The sequence below is a fragment of the Ambystoma mexicanum genome, chromosome 4q (genome assembly GCF_040938575.1).
Source record: "Ambystoma mexicanum isolate Mex_15411 chromosome 4q, UKY_AmexF1_1, whole genome shotgun sequence".
In the NCBI taxonomy this organism is placed as follows: Eukaryota; Metazoa; Chordata; class Amphibia; order Caudata; family Ambystomatidae; genus Ambystoma; species Ambystoma mexicanum.
The window spans coordinates 974,429,513-974,442,922 of NC_090928.1; the positions used below are offsets into that span (position 1 = coordinate 974,429,513).

The following is a 13,410-nucleotide window of genomic DNA, read 5'->3' on the forward strand; positions in this document are numbered from 1 at the left end:
ACAGCATTGCGCCAGAATCTACTATCACCTCTGACGGATCCCCTCTTTTTCTGGAACAAGTTCCTGGGGATGGTGTCCACCTTTCTTCAACAAATCAAAGATACATCCTCCAACATCGATCCCAATTGGTCTAGGAAAGAATGCATCATGAAGGACGGGATGCTTTTCTATAAGGGTCTTCTGGTTGTGCCTACCGCCAACTTACAGAAACAAGTGATTTCTTGGGGTCATGATAGCAAGACAGGAGGCCAACAGGGAAAACGAAGCCACCCTAGATCTCATTCGACGCTCGTTCTGGTGGACCACCATGTGTAAAGACATCAGACTCTTTGTTCGATCATGTCCGATATGTCATCAATGCAAGGCCAGGTCCAACAAACCAATCAGACTACTAGAACAAAGCCCCACCCTTCCTTGGAGCCATATCTCTGCTGACATTGTGGTTGACCTTCCGCCCTCTCGGGATATACTGCTATAAAAGGTGACAGTGGATTCATTCAGCAAGATGGCTCACTTTATTCCGTTCCTGGGTGTTCCTACGGCTTCCAAAACAGCTGCGGTGTTCTTTCGGGAAATCTTCCACTTACGTGGTATTCCGGAGTCCATCACATCTGACAGCGGTACTCGGTTCACTTCAACGTTTTGGAAAACACTGTGTAACCTAATAGATATTGAACGGGTCCAGTCTTTGAGATACCACCCCCCAGACCAATGGCCAAACAGAATGGTAAAACAATGAAACAATACCTCCAGTTTTTTTTCAACCCTCTACAAAACAACTAGGTGGATTTACTTCCGACCGCAGAGTTTTCATACATTAACTCTCTACATTCTGCCATCGGCATTAACCCTTTTTAATGCACTTATGGTCTCCATCCTCAGTATCGACCAAGTTCAGTGTATCCAACAACTCTTGTTCCTTCAATCGACCTTTTGCAGAACATTTCACAAGCCCATAAAGACACTTACGAACATATACAAAGAAAAAGAGGAGAGTATAAGAAGCAGGCAGATGCCCATAGGAACTCCAACCCTGATTGGGAGGTGGGTACTATAGTTTGGCTGTCTACGAAATATTTACCCAGATGTGTCTGGCCATCAAAGCTTTCTCCAAGGCTTATTGGACCTTTTGAGCTACTGCCAAAGAGCAACCCAGTAGCCTTCCGGCTAAAATTACCTCAGCCTTTACACAGACTGCATCCGGTTTTTCATTCTTCTCTATTGACTCCTTATATTCCGGACACATTTGGCCGCAAGAAAAAGAAAGATCTCATGCACAAACCAGAGGAACTAAAGGAGTTTGAAGTCTCCCATATATGCGACTCATGCTACTATAAAGGTGGCTTACAGTATATTGTTCACTGGAAGTGTTATCCTTCGTCTGAGAATACCAGGGAACCTGTCTCACATAGAGCACCAACTCTACTGCGGCACTTTCATCACCTTCACCCTGACAAGAGGGGGCATACTGTCAGCAGTCGCCCAGTTTGGAGACTGCAGCACAGATGGAGCCTGCGGAGCCATTAGCATCACATCACGTTCTTCGGAACGTGATTGCCGGTCGAGTCATTTTAAGATGGCCGCCGCCTGTTTCCTTTACATTGTGTCTGCTCAGTGCGTTACAACCGCTACCCCTCTTTGTGGCACGACGCCGTTTCATTCACAAGTTCCTTTGCTCCCTCCTTTTTTCACCCTTCCTTGCTCGCCTTGCGCTCCTGTCCGCTTACTGTGTGCCACTTGCCTACTTGTTGCTGCCTATTTTGCTTGCGCTACTTTCCTTACTTTGCCTGTTATCCTGCTTTCGTCAACTCCATACTTTGCAGCCCTGCAGTTTTTGCTTTCCTCTTGGAGCTTCACTCCGTTTCATTCATCCATTACTTTGCAAGGAGGATTTGTGGGATTCCATTTTCACTCTGCTTCACGTTTCATCTGACTCCTGCATTTAGTGGGCCTCTAGTATTACAACATTTTGCCAGCAAGAGACATCCGGACTGAAGGGTTTGTTATGTCTATTCGCTTTTTCCCTTTTGCTGTTTTTTTCAGGCAGGGGCCTCCTGCCTTAGCTGTCACAAACAGCAGGCATACTGGCTTCCGCCTGTGGTAGACCATACCTCTACACAGACAGATGTTTGTCCCAGCAAAAAGGATCTTCCCCACTGCCAGACGAGTCACCAACCTTCTCCAGCGGCAAAGACTCAGGTGAGGAATATTTAGCCACCTTCGAAACCTACTGTCTTTGTTCTATCTCCGTCTACTCTTTATTTCGTAAGTCATTGAAATTTCACCTTTTGCAACATGCTGGATTGATTGCTTTCTTATTATTTTTGCTTATCCATTTTATTGTACCGTTCCCTGTTCTGTGCACAGCGCCTTAGCTTAAGGCGCTATGTAAAATATAAATAAATACAAATACAAGTGAGGAGGTATAGAGTGAGTAAAAAGACAAGAGACCCAAGCACTGATCCCTGTGGTCCCCATGAAGTAGTGTGAGGAGTCACCACCCCAAGTGATAGGGAAAAAAAAGAACGATCTGAGAGATAGGATTAAAACCAGCTGAGAGTGGAAACAGAAATACCTGATGAAGATAGGGATGATATAAGAAGAGTGATCCACCAGGTCAAAGGCAGCAGAAAGATCAAGGGGGATACGATGATCAGCTTAAAATCAAAGAGGGATTTGAAAGATATAGGCCACCGAGGACAGCGTGAGCAAGGAAGAGACCAACACATGAAATGTTGAAAGAGGGGACTTTTTTTGGGCAAACATTGTGAGCTTAGTGATCACTATCTGCCATTAATGCCTGAAAATACATGACACAAAAGAGATGCGTATAAGCTACACCCTGATAAATAACAGAATTTGAACAGCAACAATCATGCTCTCCCTTTTAGGGTGACCGACAATTTGACCACCGTACACTAACATTTCATGGACACAGAAGCAGAACAGTTAGGGTGATAGAGATGAGACATGCTCACAGAAAACCACTGCACATACCTCCTGCCTAAATTCAACAGAGTCACTGCCATCTTCTTCTGTCGTCTTCACCAGAGACATCTTAACCCACGTTCTGAACCCTCCAGAGAACTTCCAGCTGGAGAAGGAACTTTCACAGCCTTGCATGAATGCAACTTTATCTGGACTTAAATGAAAAAAGGGCACAATGTTTACTGGTTCATTTGTCTAGTTGCAGTCAAGCAATAGTAGCATGTGTGTGCAATATCGACCTGAGTCCTAGACGATCAGAGCTCAGAATGTAGACTGTACCTACTGGTAGGGGGACGTAATTCAAGCCCCTCAATGGTGCCATTTTCTCTCCTGTAGCCCGCCAATCTTTGCTGCAACCTCACTACACTTTCTCTCACTGCCTTCGTATACACCCATTCCCCACTTACCTGCCTCCAGCTTCTCTTAATCGATCACCATGCCAGAGCACTCTTACCCTTGTCGTCTCCGCTGCTAGCTCGTCTCACCCTGAAGATGGCCACCATGGAAACTGAAAAAGAACTATGCGTAGTTTTTTCACCATTTCCATTGTGTCTATCCAGTGGTCGAAGTGTATGAAAAGTAGTAGTGGAACTATGCTCCCTGCTGGCCTGCCTGTGCTCCACAAACCCCATCGCCATGCACAATACAAACCCCATGACAAATGCGCCTGCTGTTTAAGGCATTCTTGAGTGCAGTGCAAGTTTCAACTTCTTCCTACACTTATTTTAAAATGAAAACATTCCGGAACGGTTTCTTTTTAAAATAAAATTTAACAGTATAGGAACAGTCAAACTTAATTTAAAAAAAATTAGAGGAGCACCACTCCCGCCCACTTCGACCACTGTGGCCATCTTTCTTTTGACGGTTTTTGTAACATGTGAAACATCAGTTGTGTAATTTCTCAACTTAAACAAAAAATATGCTACTGGCACCCCATATAACATACCAAATTTCTAATAACTAGAACCCCATTAGAGTTAGGCTTTCTCTGACAGATACAGGCTGGAAGTCTTGTTTACTTTGTTTTCTGGGTTGTTATCTCTAGAAAATACCTCCTGAGCAGGGGTCATTGATATAATAAAAATGGTGCTTTCCACACCACCTTGACCATGCAATCATATAGAGGGTCACCACTTTAATCACAGAAAAAAAGTGCATGCTTGAAAAATTGATTAACATCCAGAAGCTATTGTAAAATGAGTTGGTGGATTTGGTGCATGGCCTACTGGACAAACTCTCAATGCAAACAATAAAAATAAAGCAGGCACTACCAAACCTGGGTATTTTGGGATTCGCCCCCATCCCGAGATTATTTGCTAGAGAGAAGGTCAAGGTATATAGATTGATGGTCGTAGTCTGAGATGACCAAATGGCAGCATCGTATCACCCTCCCCCCACCCCCCAAACATTGGTAACCAGCACCACAACAGTTTATTCCAGTTATATGATGTTCGCTAGTGCAGGCTCTTTGCATCTACCTTTTCTAAGCAAGTACAGCAGTAGAGTCACTAGAGGTTGGTTCCAATGAAACTCTCTAGTTGATTAACAAAGCTGGACCCATAGTGCACATTAAATGCTGGTTCTGGGAGATCTGGAACTAAGGTGTGCAACCGACAAAACGTTCTCCATCCGTGAGATTTCGCCAAAACCTCAATCCTCCTGTGCATTCTAAATAATAACAGTTTTTATGGTTTAAAAAATACAAACAGGGCAAAACTAGTCACACAACTCATCCATGATAATCAATGCACACAAGTGTTTCATTGTAAAAATAAATGTAAAAAAACATTTTCCATCCTTGTTGATTCAGTCAACAAAAGTGCTGGCGATCTTTGAACATGAAAAATGTGCCCCATCAACTTGGCAAGCTGCCAGGTAGGGTATCCAGTCTTTTTGCAGAATGATTTTCAGCACAGATCCTTTTTTTACTGCAATGTTTTAGTACTGAATTTCTGTTGCAAAAATGCAGGGGGTTTTGGTTAACGCGATATGGGAGGGGTCAGGGGCAGGTCGCCTCGCCCATTTTGTGTTGTGGCAATAAAAAAATTGGTACAGACATTGCAATAAAAAGAATGCAGCTGTGAAAATAATTTGGTAAAACACACATGGAAAGATGCCTGCATTTTAGGCTGTTCTTTTTAGTTTTCGTCCCTGGGTGTTCTGTGTCACACAATGGGTGCCAAGAGTTCTGCTGTTGCAGGTAGAGGGCTATGAAAGGCTTTTTTCCTGGATTTCCAGGATAATTTAGGTTTCTTCTCTGCAATTGGATGGCAATACCCGGCATAGGATAGCAAAACCTGCATATGCGATATGTGATGTGACCAAGTGGTTACATAACGTCAGTATGGGGAAAAACAGAAAACCATTTCTGTACACACAATGTTATACTATTGGCTTTGCCAATAGTAATAATATAGTAGAATATAATAATATTATAATAATATAATAGTTAGTTGTGTCTTCACAAAGAGGGTTTGACAGACATCCAGACAAAGCACATTGTTATTAGTGACATCCTGCTGCACAGCCACTAGCCCCAAACATCAGTCTTTTACTACTGGTCTTGAGGATAGGAACTTCTAACCTGTCCTCCACATCTATATTTATTGGTAGGCATGGACACGCGTAGTGCTCTGTAGATTAAACTCACTGTATCTTTGGGTTGGCTGGAGAGGCCACAATGACCCTCTAATTCACAGACGGCAAAGCACTTGCAAGAATTGCCATAGTTAGGTTATTGCATCAAATGAAATCTACGGTGATACACAAAAAACCTCACTATCTACTGCCACCTTATATGAATATTATTTAAAGGAAAGTAGAGGGCATTATAATTTCAGTGGTAAATGTAATGTAAAGTGGTCGTGTATAGCCAGATGAAAGTGAATCTAAACAAACTGATTATTGAAATGAAGTTGAGACAATTTATTTCGCTTCCTGGAGACCTTTTTTCATCAAGTGGAAGGCACTGCTATGGGCTCCATGGTGGCACCGGACTTGGCAAACCTGTACGTCAATGACTTTTAAGAGTCATTCATTTATGCTATGGACAATATATTTCAAAGACACATACAATTATGGTGCAGGTATATTGACGATGTGTTCATTTGGAAAGATGCTGTAGAAAGGATTTAGACCTTTCTGGTGTGGCTGAACAGTCTAGACCCCAAATTATACTTCACCCACACCATCAGCACGTTAGAGATCTTCTTAGATATCGTCATCTTTAATGAGAATAAAATTCTCAAAGAAAGTAAAACCCTTTTTTTAAAAAAAAAACCTACAGATACCAACGCACTGTTGAACTTTCAAAGTTTTCACCTGAAACCTTATGCCAGTTAATTCCTCTAAGACGTTAACAGTTTGAAGCAGTCAGATTCTGACGAGGCAGCCAGAGAGTTGTCCCTGAGACTAAGGGCTAAAGACTACCCCAGAAAATGTATCATGCAAGCCAGAAAACAGGCTTCCATTATCTCACAGGAAGTTCTTTTGGAACCCATAAAAAGGCAGAATGAGGAGGACAGACTAACATGTGTCTCGATGTTTACTGACCAACCTTAGAAAATTAAAAGATGCATCAATAGACACTGGCACTTGTTGGAAAGGGGATCCAGGGCGTTGGCTCGCCCTTTGTTTGAACTTAAGAAGAGCAAAAGCATTAGGAACATGGTAACCAGAACCAATGTGACAAAATGCACCATTTCTAGAACCCCCACATTACCAGAAATGTAGGGCTTACCCAGACTAACTGGTCATACCGCATTTGGCAATTGCAACTCTTGCAACCTAACTAGTACATCCAACAAGGTTGAAATTGGTCTTGATCGACCTTGGGAAGAACCGACACTTACCAACTGCAATTCATCAAATGTCCATGTAAGAAAGTCTACATTGGGATGACCACTCGAAAAATGTAAAACCTGCTTAACGGAACACAAGAGTTGTATCCTCGCCAAAAACATCAGTGCACCCTTGGTATCCCATTATGTGACATAGCAACACATTGAACATGACATTTTGTGGACTGTTTTATTACAATTTCAGGGTCCAAAAGCAGACACCCAGTTGAGTTATTGGGAACAAAAACGTGTTTCTGGTCAAGTAGCCACATTGTAGGGCTCAACGAAGAAATCAAGTGGCCAGTGCAACTCAATAATACCCTCTGTTTATAGGAGTCTGGCAGATACTTCTTCAAGGTTCCCCCTCCAGTCTAAGATGGCCGTTGTGATTGTTGGCTATACTATAGGACCCGTAGTTGAGGCTCACGCATCAAATGATGAGCCAGACGTTTAAATGTCTAATGCTTCCCAGCCACAGCATAGCAAGCATTCCCTTCTTCCACAAGTGGCACGGATAAGAAGACGTAAGCAGAATCGGTCTGGGAATAATTAAGGTAACTTCTTCCCTTCAGCACATCGCATTATAATTTAGACATGTCCCCATATTCAAACCTACATGGAGCCAGAAGGTTGATCACTTTGGGCACATGCCATATGTCAAGCTTTTTCCAGGTGACTCGGACACTCTAATCCGTCATCTTTCCACACGGTATTTGATGATGTAGGCCCCCACGCCCACCCAACATACAATAGAGGGTACTGGACACACAAGCCTTGATCGCGCAACGGTTTCAATGCTTCCAATCTCTGGAGCAACTTCACAAGTTCAGTCTACACACGTTTCCGTGGTCATGGCAGAATACATTTGTAACAATATGCAATGATGAAGGTCGGAATGCAGACACGAGATGACGTCGCCAGCTTGTTTAAATTCACAGCACACAATATCATGTAATGTTGAAGGTCTGAATACAGACACTGGATGACATGGCCGGCCTGTTTACATTCATGAACTTTAGGGGAGCGGGATCCGGTGTCAGAACACCGTTTTTGGTCCGGTGGGAGACTGTGTTGGACTAATATCTTGGGTCTTCACACAGGGGCAGTAACCTGGATGGTGAAGACTGTTCTAAACATTATACCGAAGCTCCGATTGGGGAGTGTTAGACAAGCAAGACATGTTTCTTGATGACAATGACGGTTTTGGTATAATAACTAAAATACAGAGATGCAGGCCAGACAATTATTCCAGTCACGTAATAATTAGGCATTTCATACACTGTTGCAGATATCAGCAGACAGTACACCACTGGCACATGAGCCAGCATGGAGAATTGAAATTCTACTTGGGATTGTAACCAATTGTGATTAAACAACCCCCTGAAGAAAGTTCCACACTATCAACAGAAAAACGGTGTATAGGCAACAATACAGTGTTTTTTCTCCTTTAAAATGTTTTCTTTACCTTTGTTGTTTTATGATTAGTTTTTTTTCCACACTATGTCACTGGGTATGGTGTTATTTTGTTGTCGCAAAGAATTCTATTTGCATTTGCACAGGTGGTTGTACCGCTTCAGGAGTAATATAATGGAACTCCTGCTTTTATTGAAAATAATGTTCAAAATAAGAGATAAATATTTTTTGTCTTTTGAGAATAATCTATGATTTCAAATAAAGATGGTATTATGTACTCCAATTGACTTTGTGACACACTATTAATGAGGGCCTGTATTTAGCCAGGAGCCTTCCCCTCCCTTTCGTGGATAGTGTTTTGTGGATAGTGCATTGAAATCAACATTTCATAATCCCTCATTAGCAAATGATTCGATCCACCTTCTCTGGGAACACTTCGACAAAGAGGGCTAGTCCATCTGGTATGGAGAGTACCATTTCTCAGAGGATCTCGCACAGGCGTTCATTAGCTGGAACCTCATCATAGGAATGTTTCTGCTTCTGAATAAACTATGAAAGACTGGATTTGCTAGTGTCATCCTTTCTGGAACCAACAATGACAGCACTATATCTGGAATCTGGGTGTCCCGTGGGCAGGACTTGACTTTCACGCTCAGCAAGGACTGGCAGATTGATTACGAGTCATATTTGTGGAGGAAACTGGATGTTGACAGCGAGGAATGCAAGACAATGGTCAAGGAGTATTTGACATGGGAGGGTGACTTCAAGCACATTGGGAAACAGTTCAACCAAGGCAAGATCTTCAAATGAGGTTGTTGCATCATTGCGATACATCAGGAGGAGGAGGGACCCATCTCATTTTTGCTCTGTTGCACTGCCACTTGAGGGCTATGCACAAGGAGAACCCCCTCACCAGCCTATCAAGTTTACAATTAAATGATCATGTGAAATAATAATCAATCTTCAAACGATGAAATTACTGAATTGCTAGAATTCCATAAAAAAAAACGAACCTGAAGAATCCTTTAAAGCGAAGCAGTTCCAAATCATATGACCTCTGCAGTGTGCAGACTGCTTCCTGAACACAAACTAAGACAAAGTTTCAGGGTTCCTGGAGATTGAAAGCTAGAAACATTCAATTAAACATGTGTGCCTATACAGACATAGATTGACAAACAGTCACTGTTTCCTCAACAGCAGTGCCCTACATGCCAAGGCAAGGAAAAGAGAATGCCCTTCATTAAGGTGTTTGGCTAACAAGGGTACCCTAAATGCTGTGCTCTGCCTGGAGGTATAAATTCGCCAGGCAAGAGATCTGCAAAGCCTGAAGGTCTGACTGGTCAATCTGGCAATGCACAGGGAGGTGATCCATGACCTGTTGGCTGCCACAGCCTTTCTTTGTTTAAAGTTCACAACTCCACCCCACCTAATCCACTATGCACAAGATTTAATGGGTGATCCTCATTTATGAGTCCGGATGGTATAGGATAGCAGGGACGTCATAGTTCTAGTTAATCCTCAGCTATCCTCTCCCCTTTGATATTTGATGTCATTGGACATATTCCTCGGGCTTGTTACGGTATTAGATTATGTTATTAGAAACTGCAAGCACAGTATTTGAGAGCATCACATTTACTCATGATTACTTATTTTTCATACGAGTTAAATAACTCATGAACCTAGGTGACCATTGTACAGATTGCTTTGTTGTCAGCTAAGAGCGGGAAGCTAAAATATATTGCAGCCTACGATTTGCGGTATTAAATACAGGGAATTATTATAAGAGACATTCTCAATGTACACAAAATGATGCTTCCATCTGTAAAATGGGTAGAATTCAGCACAAATCGATATGTCTGTCCTAGGTTGACATCGTCTAGCAATATGTGTCATTTTGTGCTCTACCCTTCCTGCTGCTCTACAACCACTTCCATTTCATTTTATTTCTACTGCCAGGAAGACAGAATAAGCTGTATCTGGATGACAGAATAAGCTGTATCTGGGTGAAGATGGTAAACTATGATCAGGGTGCTTAATACGAAAAAGTCAGGAGAGAGAGGAACCTATACAGAAATAAAGTATGAGTGTTTAAGGCTTTCCTAAAATGGGACAAAGATGTAATGTTTCTAAATTGCAAAGATACAAGAGTTCAATAAACTGAGTCCAAGCACAGATAACTGCCTGTGATCTCTAGACTTACTTTTGAAACAGGGAACAATCAACAAAATGGCAATTTCGGGAACTAATTGACCTAGGACATTGATACAGTTGTATCCTCTCAACCAAATAAGGAGGAGAAGTCCATGTAGATAGATAGATTATCTATCTATCTATCTATCTATCTATCTATCTATCTATCTATCTATTTCAAGTTAGAACGGCATCAAAAGAAAACTGTTCAGGCGAGCAGCACTCCACATACAAAAGTGTTCCAATTGTCAAATAGTAATCACGGGTAACCAACAGCAAACACTGCAATGTCGGTTGTAAGTTTTAAAACGACCTTTATTTTTCTTTTGCAGCAATTAAAAAATCCATTTAGTTCTCCCAGTGAGAGTTTTCTTGCCAGGCGGCAGCCTGACGCGTTTCGCCACTACCCAGTGGCTTGTTCACAGTCACTCATCACCACAGGAAGTTAGTTTTTATAAAAAACACACACCTCAGTTAGAAACATAGAAAAGGTGACTTAAAAACTCAACATAATGGCTGTTAGCCATTTTGGATTGGGCCGCTAGTTCGTAAAGTAACTCCCAATGTGACCTGTTTAGTACATATTACACAGGCCAAACTCGGCTTTTAAATCGAAGCAATGCAAACACAAATTCTGGCATTTAGATATTAACGTTTTTGTTTTTAAGCTAGGCAATTGCATATTACACAATCCATGATTGATAAGGCCATGCCTAGGTGTACATGCTACAGTATTATTGATATAGTGTTTATGGACATTTTTAGTTTTGACATGTTACTCCAATTTCGAGACCATGAATAGTTTCACCAGGTCATTAGTAATGAATAAGTTAATCATCATTTATGTATTTTAACGAACGGTATTTGCCAAGTGCACAGGCAGGGAATAAGCTCTACCCTTGGTCATAAAGTTAATATATTGCCCAGAAATCTGCAAAAAGTACTAGCAAACAGAGATAGTATTTCAATATGTGTATCACCAAATCTGTGAAAATATGGAGGATTCAAATCAGAGTCTCAGTTAATAAACAGTGTTGTAAGCATGTAAAGTGCACAGTGCATATCCAATGTATTCAAAGATATTTCCATATACATTGGTGTTTATGTGCAAGAAAATGCATTCCTATGATAATAATAGTTTCACATTAACGGACACAATAAAGTGCATAGTGCAAACTACTAACATTATATAAAATGCTTTGATACAATAAAAGTATTTTTGCATAATACAACACGGTGAGCCGATTTTCTAACAGTATCACATATATACAAAAACTACCTCAAGTAATATATTAGCAATAATGCATTCCTATATTTGCTATTCCGTGCATAACAACATCAAAATTAGTATAAGGGAGAAACATGTTCTAAAGTGCCAAGTGCATATATAAAACAAAAAATAAAGTCCTTACACTAAGCTGAAATTCTAAATCACACTATTAAAAATATCAGGTACCTTAAAATTGTATAAGAGATACCATTACTCCAATATCATGCCAGAATTGTGTTGTCAACAATTAAAATGCCTCCTTATTTACACCGATTCGCCAAATCAATTCAATATTTCAGTCAGATTATTATAAGTCACCATACAAAGTGAAAGATAAAAAAGTGATAAATAAAAAAGGAAAGAAGGAAACCTTCACACAGGAAGTCAAACATATTCGGTTACAATATAAGGTCATTAAAATAGATGGGCTGCATGGGGTACTGAATCATATAAAATATAGTCCTTATGTCCCCAAAAAGGTATAGAGCTCCTCATCAATATTATGTCCCACCGGGGTCTTACTCTCGAAGTCTAAAATATATTTAGGGCCTCATTATGACCCAGGCCCTAAGTGTTTAACAGCGCCGTAAAAGGCTGCAGCGCCGTTAAACACCTAGCGCCTAATTACGAGGTCCCTCTGCGGGACCCGACCTTAACGGCTGATTTTACCAGCCGTTAAAATAGGGACCCGCAAAGGGACCTTGGTGCTAATTACGGTACCGTAATTAGCGCTTTCCCCATTCCCATTGAGCCCTATGGGGCAAAAATGGGAATGGGGAAGGGCCATGGCGGCATGGGAATTACGGCCCCTCCAACCTCGGAAGAGGGTGGTAATTCCCCATTCCACCATGGCGGACTCCGGCATGGACCATGGTGCCAATAGCACCATGGTTTAGCGCCAGAGTCCTAAGGCGGCCCTTAGTCTCTTCTTGTCGGAGTATTCTCTCATTATCACCTCCCCTGGGACCTGGAATGACCCGATGGGCCGGGTCGGCATTGTGCATTTCTGAAAAATGTTTGGCCATGGGGTAAGAGCAGTCCTTGTTAATAATGGCTCTAACATGTTGCAAGATACGTACTTTGAGCTTGCATTTAGTACTTCCCACGTACCATTTGAGACATGGGCACATCAAGACATACACCAACAGTTCAGATTCACATGTAATTTTGCTGTTAGTGTGGACCAGATGTTTCAATATTGGATGCTCATAGCTTTTGCAATTCCTTGCATATTTGCAAATCTTACACCTGGTACATTTAAAGAAACCAACTCCTATAGAGGAAAGCCAATTGCTATTCGTATCATTCCTTTCCGCAACCATATAGCTTTTCACCAATAAGTCTTTTATGGAGGCACTTTTACAAAAGGTAACATCAGGATGATTGTGTAACATACCCCCTCTGTCCTTTTCTGCTTTCAGTATTCTCCAATACTTATTAACTATTCGTTTGATGATACTGGAGTGGCTTCCAAATGTCAAAATTAACCTGGTGGTGTTTTCCTCTTCTTCTTTTGCTAGGTCCTTCTTGGATGTTATTAACATTTTGTGTCTATCCATTTCTCTGACCTTTAGGTATGCCCTTTCAATTATCTTTTTTGGGTACTGTTGTTGCTGGAAGGTTTGAGCCGTTACTTTGCTGGCTAGATCAAAATCCACAATTTTGCTGCAGTTGCGTCTAATGCGGATAAATTCTCCATATGGAATGCTC

The 13,410-nt window shown here is 41.5% G+C and overlaps 1 protein-coding gene across 1 annotated transcript in view; it reads right to left on the bottom strand.

Moving 5' to 3' along the window:
* PACC1 (proton activated chloride channel 1) overlaps positions 1-13,410 on the bottom strand; it is a 304,382-nt gene that overhangs the window by 88,858 nt on the left and 202,114 nt on the right. The window contains exon 6 of the mRNA XM_069608530.1: positions 2,998-3,142. Coding sequence (XP_069464631.1) covers positions 2,998-3,142 — 145 coding nt within the window. The remainder of the gene's footprint in view (positions 1-2,997; positions 3,143-13,410) is intronic.